The sequence below is a fragment of the Gracilinanus agilis genome, chromosome 1 (genome assembly GCF_016433145.1).
Source record: "Gracilinanus agilis isolate LMUSP501 chromosome 1, AgileGrace, whole genome shotgun sequence".
Taxonomy (NCBI): domain Eukaryota; kingdom Metazoa; phylum Chordata; class Mammalia; order Didelphimorphia; family Didelphidae; genus Gracilinanus; species Gracilinanus agilis.
This window is the reverse complement of record NC_058130.1, coordinates 21,784,637-21,797,475: the sequence shown is the minus strand read 5'-3', so window position 1 is coordinate 21,797,475 and position 12,839 is coordinate 21,784,637. Positions and strand designations below refer to the sequence as shown.

The window sequence follows — 12,839 nt, the reverse complement described above, 5'->3', positions numbered from 1 at the left end:
AGTGAGGAGCCCTCCCTGCTGGTGAGAAACTGGAAACCATCAGGAAGTGAACCCTGAAAAAGATGGATGCCTGGTCTAACCCCTTGTGGAAACAAGGGACAACGATCCTCCTCCTCCTCCTCAGCCCCTAGCCCTGGTTGATGTTATAAATGAAATCACTGAAACTCTCAGAATCAGGCCAAGAGGTTTATTTAAACACAAGGGTAAACTGAGGGAGGAGGGTTAAGGTCTGGAAAAGCTGTTACTATGGGTGAATGGCCAGTGCTGGCAGAGGGTCTCAGAAGGTAGGATCAGGCTGAGGGAACGTTCCCAGCCCCTCAGTGAGGGAGAATTCCACTGCCCCGATGTAGGGTGGTCTACCAGCTTGAATAAATGAGGGTAATCATTTGGTTTAGGGGTGTCTGGCTAGGCTAACTTAACTAATTCCTGCCCATGTTCCACAACCCACCAAATCGCACCTCCTGGGGCCCGAGGGGAAGTCCAGGGCGCAGCTGGGTGTCTGGGAGAGGTCAAGGAAATCAACCCCCAGGTGGGTTCACCAGGGGAATTTGTAGTCTCCAGCTCCTTGTCTGGTCTAGAGACTAGGACTTGCTGGGTCAACGTTCCCTTCCCCTAACTGCCAGGATGGCCTTGGGCGATTTTGTAAATGCAAGAGATGCTGCACCAATCCTGCATTACATACCTCCCCTCAGTGCCTTACACGTTTGCCTTTAGACACGCTCTTTGTGACTTAGGGGTGTCCGTGTGTCTAGACAGACATTGCGCTGGATGGCCCCGGGGGTGGTGGGGATTGCTTTGGAGGCGCAGCTGGCTGCCCAACTCCCCGCCAGCCCCTTTGGCTCTGGAGAGAGAAGCATCAACCTGGGTTTGGAGCCTGAAGCAATAGAAGTTAGAGGCATAATCACAATAGACAGCTGAGATGGACATTCGGCAATCTGTCCTAACTGGAACTTGGGCCTATCCAGAACTAACTCTTGGTCTCTGGGGGGTTTAGGCAAAATTCAAGTTACTAGAAATGTTTAGGTAAATGAGCAGATCCTGTTCGTGTGGAGATGCTGAGAGGCCCTCCTGGGGAAAGAGCCGACTTTTTTATAAAACTTTCTCAGTCCTTGAAGAGAAAATGGATAAAAGTAGTGGCTTTAGGCTTCTCTTCCACGGAGGCAGCGGCTCTCCTCAAGCTTCTCCTTTGTGGCTGCGGCTCAGCCCTAAATTCTCATTCTCATTTGCTCGTCCCATTTTTCCTTACTCAGCTCATTCAGGCCTACCAACGAGTGGGAAAGTTGGCCCTGTTGTTCCTGCTGCTTCCTCCCTGGTTGTCTCTCCCAAGACCAGGTCTAAGGACATCAGAGCTGCCGCAATCCTAGGAAAGAATGTTCTAAATCCCTCTGGATTAGAGAAATGCAAATTAAAGCAACACTGAGGTGCCACCTCACACCTAGCAGATTGGCCAATTATGACAGTGAAGGGATACCTGTTGGAGGGGATGATCCAACCATTCTGGAGGGCAATTTGTAACTGCCCAAAGAGCTACAAAACAATGAATTACTTTGACTCTATAATACCACAACTGGGTCTGTATTCCAAAGAGATCATAAAAAGGGGTTAGATTGACTTGTACAAAAAATATAGCAACTCTTTTTGTGGTGGCAGAGAATGGGAAATTGAGAAAATTTCCATCATTTGGGGGATGACTGAATAAGCCGTGGTAATGTTGGTGATGGAATACTATTGTGCTATAAGAAGTGATAAGCAGAAAGATTTCAGAAAAAGCTGCAAAGATCTGCAGGAACTGATGCAAAGCGAAATAAGCAGAACCAGGAGAACATTGTATATAATAATAGCAATATTATATGATGATCAGCTATGAAAACTTGGCTACTCTCAGCCACACAATGATCTGGGACAACCCTGAAAGACTTATAGCAGGGAATGTTCTCCCTTTCCAGAGAAAGAACTTTTGGATCAGATGGATGTGAATCAAAGCATATTATCTTCCACATCAGTGTATTTACTGTTTTATTTTGGTATTCTGGTTTTGTATGAGTATTCTCATACAATGGCCAATATGGAAGTATGTGTTGTATGGTCATACACATTTGGCCTAGATCCAGTTGCTTAACACCTCCCAGTGGAGGAAGGGAAGGAGATTTTTTTGGATCTTATAATTTGGGGAAACATGTTGAAAATTATTACATGTAATTGGAAAAATAAAGTATTTTTGAATTAATTTAAAATTTAAGAGAAGAATACCAGAGCATGAGGGGGCCATGCTTGTCCCTCAGACATACCAAACCCAAGATAGAGGACTCAAAATAAGGATATGGTTTTCTAACTCTTTAGTCCCAGGACCCCTTTCTGTTCTTAAAAATTATCAAAGATCCTCTCAAAGAACTTTTGTTTATGTTATACCTATCTATATTTACTGTATTAGAAATTAAAAGCCTTTGTATTATTTTGAAAAGAGCTTTGACCATATTATAAAGAGTGTCTTGGGACCACCAGAAGTCTAGGGCAGAGGTGTCAAACTCTTAGGAATCCCAATAAAACTCCTTTAATGGCTCTGAATCCAAATAAAATGTAATTGGGAAATGTTTAACAAAATAAATAAAATTACAATACCACAAAGATAATATTAATTTATGGGTTTTCTAAGTCAATATGTAGCCCACAGGAACCCCTTTTCTATGTGAATTTGACACCACTAGTCTATAGGAAACATGAACCAACCTATATTTGCCCAAGAAGTTTGATGGAGAAGCTAAAGCACTTGTTTACCAGAAGGCTTTAATAATAGATAAAAGAGGGAAGCGGAGAGCTGTAGAATGTCAAAAGAGGGAGTCTGGAATATGCGTGTTTGCCTATGTAGTTTCCTTCAGGCCCTCATCACCTTTCACTTGGACTATGGCAATCCCCTCATCGATTTTCCCGATTCTAGGCCATACTAAACACGGCTTGGAAAGGGATTTTCCCAAATGATAGGTCAGATCGTGTCACACTCCCTACTCAGTTAGCTCTAGGAGCTCCGTATTGCTTTAGGATCAAATATAAAGGCCTCGGTTTGACTTTTTAAAAGTCCATTGCAACTAGCACATAAAGCTGCTTTCCCAGTGAAGTTAGACCTCCTCCTCCTCCTCCTCCCCCTCCTCCTCCTCCCCATCATCATCTGTCCAGCACACATCAATCATGGTAGCCCACATCCCACTTCTCTTCCTTTGTATTGACTAACCCCTCATCTCACCACCCTCCCCCCTTTGGAGAGGCAAGAAATTAACCCAGAAAAGAGAAAAATGGGTGTGAAAACTGAGGTTGATACTTAGATAATATCAGGCCTTAAATACTAAAAAAACTGGTTATTTCACAAGAAATGGGGAGACATTAGAGATTTTTGAATGGAGAAGCTAGGATCCAAGATGGGCTTTTATTAAAAATTAATGTAGACTGTGTATGGAGAGGAGGCAAAGGAATTGAGAACCTAAAGACAGGGAAGCCAGTTCCAAGATTATTCCAGCAGCCAGGCAAAAGGCTAGTAAGACATGCGCTAGATAGTCCCAGCGGTGGGTGAGAGATCTCAGAAGTAGAAGTAATACGAGGACTAGAGCTAACAGATCTAGTCAAGGATTGGCCGTGAAGAGAAAAGAGGAGACAAAAGTTTTCAAGACTAGCCAGATGGAAGGATTTTCAGAAGAAAGTCTGGAAGAGTGTGCAGCCCCATCTCTGGGCTTACTCTGCCAGCCCCAGAGAGCAGCTGGCTCTCTCCTTTTGGGATTCTCGTACTCATCCTGAATAAGTTAACCAGTTGGTGAACTGAGACAGGTTAGAGGAAGTCAGTGATGAATTCCTTCCACAGTCAAGTGCGTGCTTAAGAGCAGCACTTTTTGAAAGAGTATATTTGCAGCAATATATTCTAAACTACTCTTTTAATGATCCTTTGCAGCCTGTCAATCAAGGTCGCCATTATCAGAAAGAAATGGATCCTCCTTCTCCTTCGAACCCTCGGTAAGCTATCAGCTGCTCTCCTAATGATGAGGGCTTAGACCTCTTAGATCAGGGGTTGGCAACCTTTTTGGCCGTGAGAGCCATAAACGCCACATTTTTTTAAAATGTAATTTTGTGAGAGCCGTACAGGGCTCACAGTGCCGCTCCTGTAACAGCACCTGGAAAAAAATGGACTTTATGGCTCCTGCAGAAAGAGCCAAATCTGGCCCTCAAAAGAACCAGATATGGCTCAAGAGCCATACATTGCCGACCCCTGTCTTAGATGATTGACTGGCCTTTGTTCTATGCTTTTCTTAAGAATAAATACTAAACATGACTTTTATTTTTAAACTGGCAAGTGATAATTCATTATATTTTTAAATTTTTTTTCAAAAACTTTAAAGCCTTTCAAGTTTACTTCCACAAATTTAAACAACCATTTCGTGTTCCAGAATCTCTTGAGTCCTAATACCACTATTTTTAAAACCATATCAGATTTGTAAAGGAACATTGGATAATGCAATAAAACCTCGTGATTATTATTCATAAATTATGCAGATATATTGTGTTCGAATTTACAGAGTACTTTTTCATACTAATGCAAGTATTATGGTTCCCATATTCCATATGAAAAAACTGAGTCTTACCTGGTAAGGATCCAGCATCTTGGTGAAAGCAAAGTGCGTTAGAAAACTTTCAAATAAATATTTGGTGTATACATTTATAAATATTTGTTTGTTTGTTTGGTATATCTGTTATACATATTTTATTTCTCTCAGTTACAAAAGTTACTCCACAAAGCTAGTTGCTTTGGTTATTAATCAAAGCCACAAGTTGTCTTCTGATATAATCAATAGATAAGAAAGAAATGGAATTAGGATCTGCTAACGTTGTCCTTTCCTTATAAATATCTGTTTCTGTAATACTCGGAAGCAGCAGGATTTCTGTACAATACACGTTTTCTCCAGCCAGTTTGCTTTACCCCTTCATTCCCCAGAGGCAGACGCATGGAGGGGAGACTCAGGCCTCGAATTCTCGCCCTGCCTGGCCCCTGGCCCGTCAAAGTTCGGCCCCTCCAGATGACTATCTCAGACTGCGGCTTACGCAGGACTTGCTGTTGGTGGAGGGAGTGTCCAGACCAAGAGTTCCCCCAACCAAATTAAACCAGAAACACGCTTAATTTTATGAGCAACACCTTATTTTTCTAGATCATGCAAGAGCGAGCCGCCCTCCTCCCTAGCGGCGTCGATGCTAAGCTGAGTGAGTCATGGGAATCCGTGAGGCGGTCATGAGATGTGGTAGAAGGATTGGCCCCGAGGGAGGAGGGAGGCCAGCTTCTGAGTCTCCTCGTACCCCTCCCTAGCAAGGAGGCCTCCTGTTTGGGGGTTTTCTAATGTAATTGGGGGGCCCTCAAAGATCCTCTTGCAGGCCCCTCCCCAGGCTCTGCTCACATCTCCTTAGAGCTGCTCTGCTCCCCAAACCGTCGCAAGCATCCGGATAAGACATGAAGGAAGCCTCTTCCTTATTGGGCTGCAGATTTTCATTTGGAGTATATGATCTGTTCACTTAAACTCCTTTAAGTTTATAAAGAAAATGCTTTCTGTGCAGACATTTCACTTGAGAGTATCCTTGAGTTCCAGAAAAGAGCTGTGCAGCTACAAGATTGGGAGAGAGATCATTAAACGTTTGTCTGACAAAGATCTGGGGGTTTTAGTGGACAAGAAGCTCATTTGACGTGGCTCCTAGAGATGCCGGTGCCCTCTGAGGCTGGCTGGAGCGAGACACACCTTCCAGGAATAGGAGGAAGGTGAGATCATCCTCCGGTCAGGCTTCAGGCCTCACCTCCGTCTGGTCACTGCATTTTGGAAAGGGCCCAGAGGAGGGTGACCAGGACGGGGAAGTGCCTCATCAGCTAAATAGATAGCGTGCTTTATGTCATTCCGTAAATGTTTAATCACTCAGCAAAGTTAATTTATATTTTCATTTATTGAAATTAAAAGCCAAATTTCTTCAGGGAAAAAAAAAAGGAGTCACCTTAATTTGCCAGTATGTTATCCACCAGTTTTCCTAGAAAATTGTTTTACAGTCAATCAGAGAATCTGTAAATTACCTATCAGGCTGTTGTGTCATAAATCCAGCAGCCTTTGTGATTTGCCAGGAAGGCATTATTGGGCCATAAATATAAAAGGTGATAAAATTATGAGGTCAGCATGTATCATCATATAAAAATTGGAGAAATCGTATCTTGTAAAAAAAAATTTATAACTTGTAATTGAAAGCCATGCCTCATCTCATGACATTTATTTATTTTATATCTTACCCAACTATCCCCCAGGCTATTATACCCCAGAGTAAAGAACATACTTTAAAGGATATAGATACTAAAATGGAAAAATAAAAGAATTCTGAAGGAGCTGTAAAAGTGGAGCCCATCACTCTCCCCACTTACCCAAGTCCCTTTTCCCAGGCTGAACCCTGGGCTCGATTCTGAAAGGTCAGCATTCTCAGTCTTCACAAGGAAGAAAGGAGAGGCCTTGCCTGAAATCGGGGCCTTGCGGGGTACAGTGGAACCACGGAGATGGCCGTTCCTTTGCTGCTAGTGAGAGAAGATGCTCTTGCCGAGGAAACAAGGACCCAAGGAGTGGCAGAGGAGCACGACCCACAGCTACATTTTTTTTCCTCAGATCATTTAGGGTCAAGGTTCGAGTTGGTGACCTGCAGGAACTGACTGTGTGATTTCTAGATGAAAACAACTCCAAAGTCCCAAGCCTGTTCAGGGACTTGTTCTCTCTTCTCGTCAGGAAAATGTCTGGGAGGAAGAGAAGATGGGTTGGCTCACATGCTGTCCCCTCCCGGGCTGGTGTCCAGGATGGTGTGAGCAGACACTAAGGACTTACACGGGCTTCTCACCAGGACGTTGGACAGCGGCCTTGCCGAGAAGCTGCTCTACCTGAAAGGAACCAAAGTTCACTTACTTCTGATTCAGATGGTGGCCTGGCACAAGGAAACACGGGTGAATGCTTGTTCATTGACTGGTCAGATGGCCGAGCCAAGAGTTAACAGAGAAACCGAGGAAGGCCTCCAGCCTATTAGAAAGTCGTTCAACCACTGTTTGCCTCAGTTTCTTCATCTGTAAAGCACCTGCCCCTCAGGGTGGTTGTCAGGTATTTATAAATCCCTTAGCACAGTAATAGGTGCTGCCAAGTAATAGGTGCCACGAGAATGCCAGCCTGCTTTTAAACATGTATTTTTTATTGCTGTCTATTATGCAGTGATAAGTGACGGGAGTTATTAAGCCCAGAGCGAGACTCGGGCGATACCCGCAAGAAGCCAATATGAGCTACACAAGTGGGGGAGAAGCCTGGCCCAAGGAATATGCCTTTAGGACTGACCGTGCAGCTCACATTTATTTAGCCCTTTAGAGCTGTCAGGGCACCCACAGGACTGCCCCCGAGAACAGCGAGGACCTCGACAGGGTCCAGAAATCCCCATCGTAGCCCTCGACATGTAGAGGGGGCCGCAGGGAAGGTGTGCCGCCTTCCACCGTGCTGAGAATCGCTGCCTGCCCTAGGCTGGGCCGATGTGCCAAGCCAAGCAGAAGGGATGCTATTTTCGGGTTCACAGAGTTTATTTTCAAATGCCTTCTCTTGGTATTCTAGGTTTTGCAGGCACATTTATTTATGTGTTTGTTTAGAGTTCTTCAAACAGTGAAGGGTATTTTTGCTTAGTCCTTGATTTTGTAAAATAAGCCATGATTACCTTCTGGGGAGCAGCTCCTAGAGATGGCACCCATAATCAGGGCCTTTTTTCAGAGTATGATGGCACTTGCTATTCTTGCTCCAGCTTAGATAAATTGGGAGTAAGCGTAGTGAGAAGTTTGGTAAATTTCTGGGGGTAAATATCTAAATAGTTTAACAGAAATAAAAATTTTGTAAAATAACTCTAAAGTACCCACGCAGAAATAGATAGCACAGCCTTTTAAAGTGCTTTTTAAAAAATTCATCTCTTATCTCGGTACTAAAAATGTCACTGCTAGTTGTGTTAGGGCTTGAATTCTTGGTAGCTCTGCCCCATGTTTATGTGCTATAAACTTATTTCTATCTATAATTGGCCGATAAAGTCCTCCAGTCTTTGACAGATGATTAATACGCGCTAACCCGGGTTCACCCTAGCTCAGCACAGGCTGACTAAAGCAAGCTCTCTTTTCCTCATCGCCTCTGTGGATTACATTGGATGGATCCTTTTGTCATCATTTTTCTCTTCTCTGCAGCTTTCAGAATTTCCAAATAGAGTCAACCTTATGGGTTTCCTTTCTATCGGCTAATATTTTTCCCAAACAAAAAAGAAAACATGAAATTTAAAGCAATTATTAACTTTTAGATGCATTTCATGTTTTAAATGGTATCTTTTGTTCTAACTAGCTTCTAAATGAGCACATGTCAAGAACTGTTGTTGAGTCGTTTTTCAGTGGTATCCAGCTCTCAGAGATTGTGGAGTGATTTGTCATTTCTTCCTTGAGCTCATCTTCCCATGAGGAAACTGAGGCAAACAGGGTTGCTCAAAGTCACACTGCTAGTAAGGGACTGAGACCAGGAGATCTTCCTGACTCTAAGCCCAGTACTTTTAGCTACTCTACAACCTACATGCCCCATTATCAATTCTATAATTTTAATTCTTTTTAATCTATCAAAATTGTATTCACATTCATAGCTAGCATTTACATGGTGATGTATGGTTTACAAAGCCCTTCATAGATTTTCTTATTTGATTTCCACCGTATCTGTGAGAAGTAGGTGCTCTCGTTGCCTCCATTTTACAAATGAAATTGAGGCTCATTAAGGTAAAGTGACTTGCCCAGGATTGCAAAGTTAACAAAGGTGTGAGGCAGGATTCTAACTCAGATCTTCCTGACTTCCCAAATCACTCTATCCACCACGCCACCTGCCTAATGAGGACATATTATATACTAATTCCTACAGAGCACAGTCCAGTATGAAGTTTTCATGAAGTCATCAGGGCAGACACTTGTCTAAGAAGCGTATCCCCTAAGTTCTCTGTTATCTAGTCTGGATCACAGAAGGCGAAATGCCCAAGCCTTGAGGACAGAGAGTTATGTTTCCTCAAGACCTAGTGGTCTTGCCTCCGTTGGGTATTCAACCAGTGCTGCTTGGATTAAATTGGATCAGATTGGATGGGATGGGATCTGATTGGATTTGAACAGGTGCTAAATCAAATCTTGAGAAGTCAAAAATCTTGAACCCAAGCCAGAAGTTGGGACCCTGCAGTGGTCAGGTGGAATTCAACCTTTTGGGAGCCTGTGAGAAATTTTTTTGGCTAAGCTTCTTTGCAGATGCACCCAGTAGTGCAGTTTTGATTACAGTAAACATAGATTTCAAGTTAAGTGATTCTGATTTGGGGAAGACTTTATGGAGTGGCTTTTCCCCCCTTTATTCCCACAACAACTATCATGTAATTGAGCTCGACTCACCAACACGGGGCATCACCAGTCTTGAAAGGGAATTTCCTGGGATAGGAGAGGCCTGTTTCTGAGGTTGCATTTGCCCACGTGATTCAAATCAAGACATGCCTACCTGCCGACAAGAGGATGCTGTGGGGACTGGCTGCAGTTAAAGCCTGCAGAGCTGGGACAGAACCACCAGCCACCCCCTGGGAAAAAAAGTTATTTTCTTCTTGAGGATGAATATAAAGCTATGAAACATTTTTAAACCTTCTGTCTTAGAATTGATACTAAGTATTGGTTCTATAATGATAATTGTAATGTAGGAATAATTAGCTTAGTTAAGAATAGAGTGTAGTCAGATGTAAGGTTTATAGAAGGGATTTGAGATTTCTCGAGATACTTTAAGATTTGCCATGGAACCCTAATTACTCCTACATTACAATTATCATTACAGTTCCAAGGTAGAAGAGCAGTAAGGGCTGGGCAGTTGGAATTAAGTGACTTGCCCAGGGTCACAAAGCTAAGAAGTATCTGAGTCCAGACTTGAACCCAGTTCCTCTTATTTATAGGCCTGGTTCTGTAGTCATTGAGCCACTTTGTCCTATCTGCCCTAGAAGCCTATTTTTTAATCTTTACTTCTGTACGTACGCATTAGGTAGGAAATACCACGCCTATCATTTCCCTTCCACAAGACCATCTTCAGCCTGATGGAGAAGCCTGGCCTTAGAATAACACAGGGCTCTGCCAGTGCTCCAGATGTTAATGCCAGTCTCATTTCAGGCCTTTTCAAGGCTCAGAAAAGTTACTCGTGATTCTTGGGAAATCCCTTTTCTGAAAGGGGCCGGGCTTATGGCTTTGACTTTATTTGGAAACTCTGAAGAACTTGTCTTTTTCCTGAAAGGGTTTCATTCTGCTGGTTCAGGGGTCGCTGCTCGTCTCTCTGGTCCCCCGCAAGCCCCATCTGGCCTTCTGCTCTCTCTGGGTCCCAGCAGTTACTCTAATGGGATCCACAGCCAGGGTTTTGTTTACACGGCCTTGTCTTAAACCCAGAGTCCTGTTGGGCAGCCTGGCCAATCTTGTTTATTCTTTTTTTTAACCCTTCTGCGTATAATCCACACTAAGGACTGTTCCAAGGCAGAAGAATGCCCAGGACGAGGCTCCCAGACTCTGACACTTACCGTATGACCCTGGGCAAGTCACTCCCCTTCTATGCCAGTTTCCTCCTCTGAAAGGGGGAGATGCCAACACCTCCCTCCCAAGGTTGTGGCAGAGATAAAAGGAGACATTCTCTACAAGTGTCTCGCAGACCTTTAAACATTATCTAAATCCTGGCTACAAAAAGGTTAACGACTCGTTAGGATGAATATGTTGGTCGTTAGCATAGCCGGTCCCTCTGATGGATCTGTGATGTCTCCGGTGCGGGGACTCCTTCAGCGATGCCGACGGTGGCCCCCCCGGGCCCTCCCCTTCTGGGGGAGTCTCGTCTGCGCCTTCCCGTGGGCCCTCTTCCTCTAGAGAGCAGCGGCTGTGGAGGCCGCCTGGGGTCCTCCCTCGCTCCTGCTACCTGATGAGCCGCCCTTTAAGTCGGACCAAACATTTCTCTCTGCCCAGGGACTAGTTTTTTAAAACATCATTTTTCAATGCATTTCAACAAACGTTAAAGACCTACTGCGTGCGAAGCAAAGCTCCGTGGTGGGCACCAGAGATACCGAGGCCAAGAAGAAGCGGTCCTGCGCGGGAGACAGAATTCTATTCTGCTGGGCAGACACAATCTGTATACACACAAGTCGCCAAATGCAGAGAAATGCCAGTGAGCTTCCTCCGAGAGGCGGATCAGGAAAGGCCGATGCAGGGAGGAGACGTGGCTGAGCTGTTCTCGGAAGAAGCCGGGGCTGCGGTGCATCGGAGGGGCAGGGCGCCATTTTGACAAGCGCCTACCAGGAACCCAAACAGCCTTCTCATAACACTGCAGTGGAAGAAGGAATAGGAAGGCCTCCAACATCAAACTGGAGAGGCGGGTCCGAGCAAGATGCTGAAGAGTCTTAAGGGCCGAGCAACTGTTCTGTGGCGTTTTGTTTTGTTTTATTTTTATTTTAGAGATGATAGAGAATCATTGTAACCATTTTTAAGCAGAACAGGCTAACCTGAATCTTCTGAGAGTCATAAATCTAGTTACCCATTTCCAATTAAAGAAGGCAAACAACGTTTAACAGCTTTAATGGTATTGACAATAAAGTTATTGTTCTGGTGATTCTTCCCAGCCATCGATTGAAACAAACCTGCTAGAATCTGTAGCTGAAGCCAACAGAAGGTTGTTAGACATTGCATGTGTAAAGGAAATAAATGGTGCTGAGACAAGAGGAGTTAGAAATTAACTTCAGACACTTGGTGAAAGCAGAATTCCAAAAATAAATGGCCTCATTGCCTTTGACAAGTTTGAGGTTTAAAAAAGAAAACACCAGCAAGCTAATTGATACTCTTCTAAGTACATGAGCATTTGGGCCAGAAGAAGAATAAAGCCCTATGATGGCGTATAACTGATAAGCTTCATTATCTCTTATTTGACGGAGATTAAATGTGAATTAGCTGGAATTTTGCAGGATAGCACACTGCCTTTCTCCAAGTCCTTCGTGCTATTTATTTGCCAGACTAATAGACTTATAAACAAATGAATCAAAGCAATTAAGGTAGGGAAGGGCTTAATATTTTCGGTTAAATTAGGTTATAAAACATTTTCAGGCTTTTTTTTCAATTGGCACCATTTGTGCCATCTCAGTAGTGAGCCACAAAAACCTACAATCTGGGCGTCTCGTCAACCCCATGATGAAAAGAAGGTCGAGCCTAAAAGAAAATTACCGCCCAGCTATCATTAGAAAAGAATTGTCTGCCAACTGAAATCTTATCTTACCCCTTTTTAGTGCAATTCATCTTTATACAGCCTAATGAAATGATATCTTCTTCTTCACTGCTAGAGGCTGAGAAAAATCTATTCATTAGCCACTAACGTTGGCAGAAAATTCTATTATGTTTAGTGTTTGGACTCCAGGACTGGCGTATTCTCTCCATATTTTATCATTGCCCTTTTTCCGACCTCTTTAACGAGGCTTGCTAAAACCTGAAATTGCCTCACTTCGCAACGTACAATTAATTTACATTAGAAGTCCGGGGGAGGGGGAGTTTTGGTGTTTTTTTTGTTTTTTTTTTATTGCTGGAATAATGAAAGAAATGGGAACAAGCAAGAACCCGAGTGACATTCTGTAAATTTGCTTGTGATTTTCCAAATCTCAATGCTGGCAAAAAGAAAGTTGCACCAAGGCATACAGTAAATGAAGATATTATGTATTAGGGATGGAATGAATCTGTCACTTTGACGGATTGCATGGCAAAGAACAGATTAACAGAT

General features: G+C 43.5%; 1 protein-coding gene across 1 annotated transcript in view; it reads left to right on the top strand.

Annotated features, from left to right (window-relative positions):
- The window catches only part of CFAP20DC (CFAP20 domain containing), a 233,565-nt gene that overhangs the window by 180,830 nt on the left and 39,896 nt on the right, over positions 1 to 12,839 (top strand). The window contains exon 15 of the mRNA XM_044660109.1: positions 3,935 to 3,996. Within this exon, the coding sequence (XP_044516044.1) occupies positions 3,935 to 3,996 (62 nt within the window). The remainder of the gene's footprint in view (positions 1 to 3,934; positions 3,997 to 12,839) is intronic.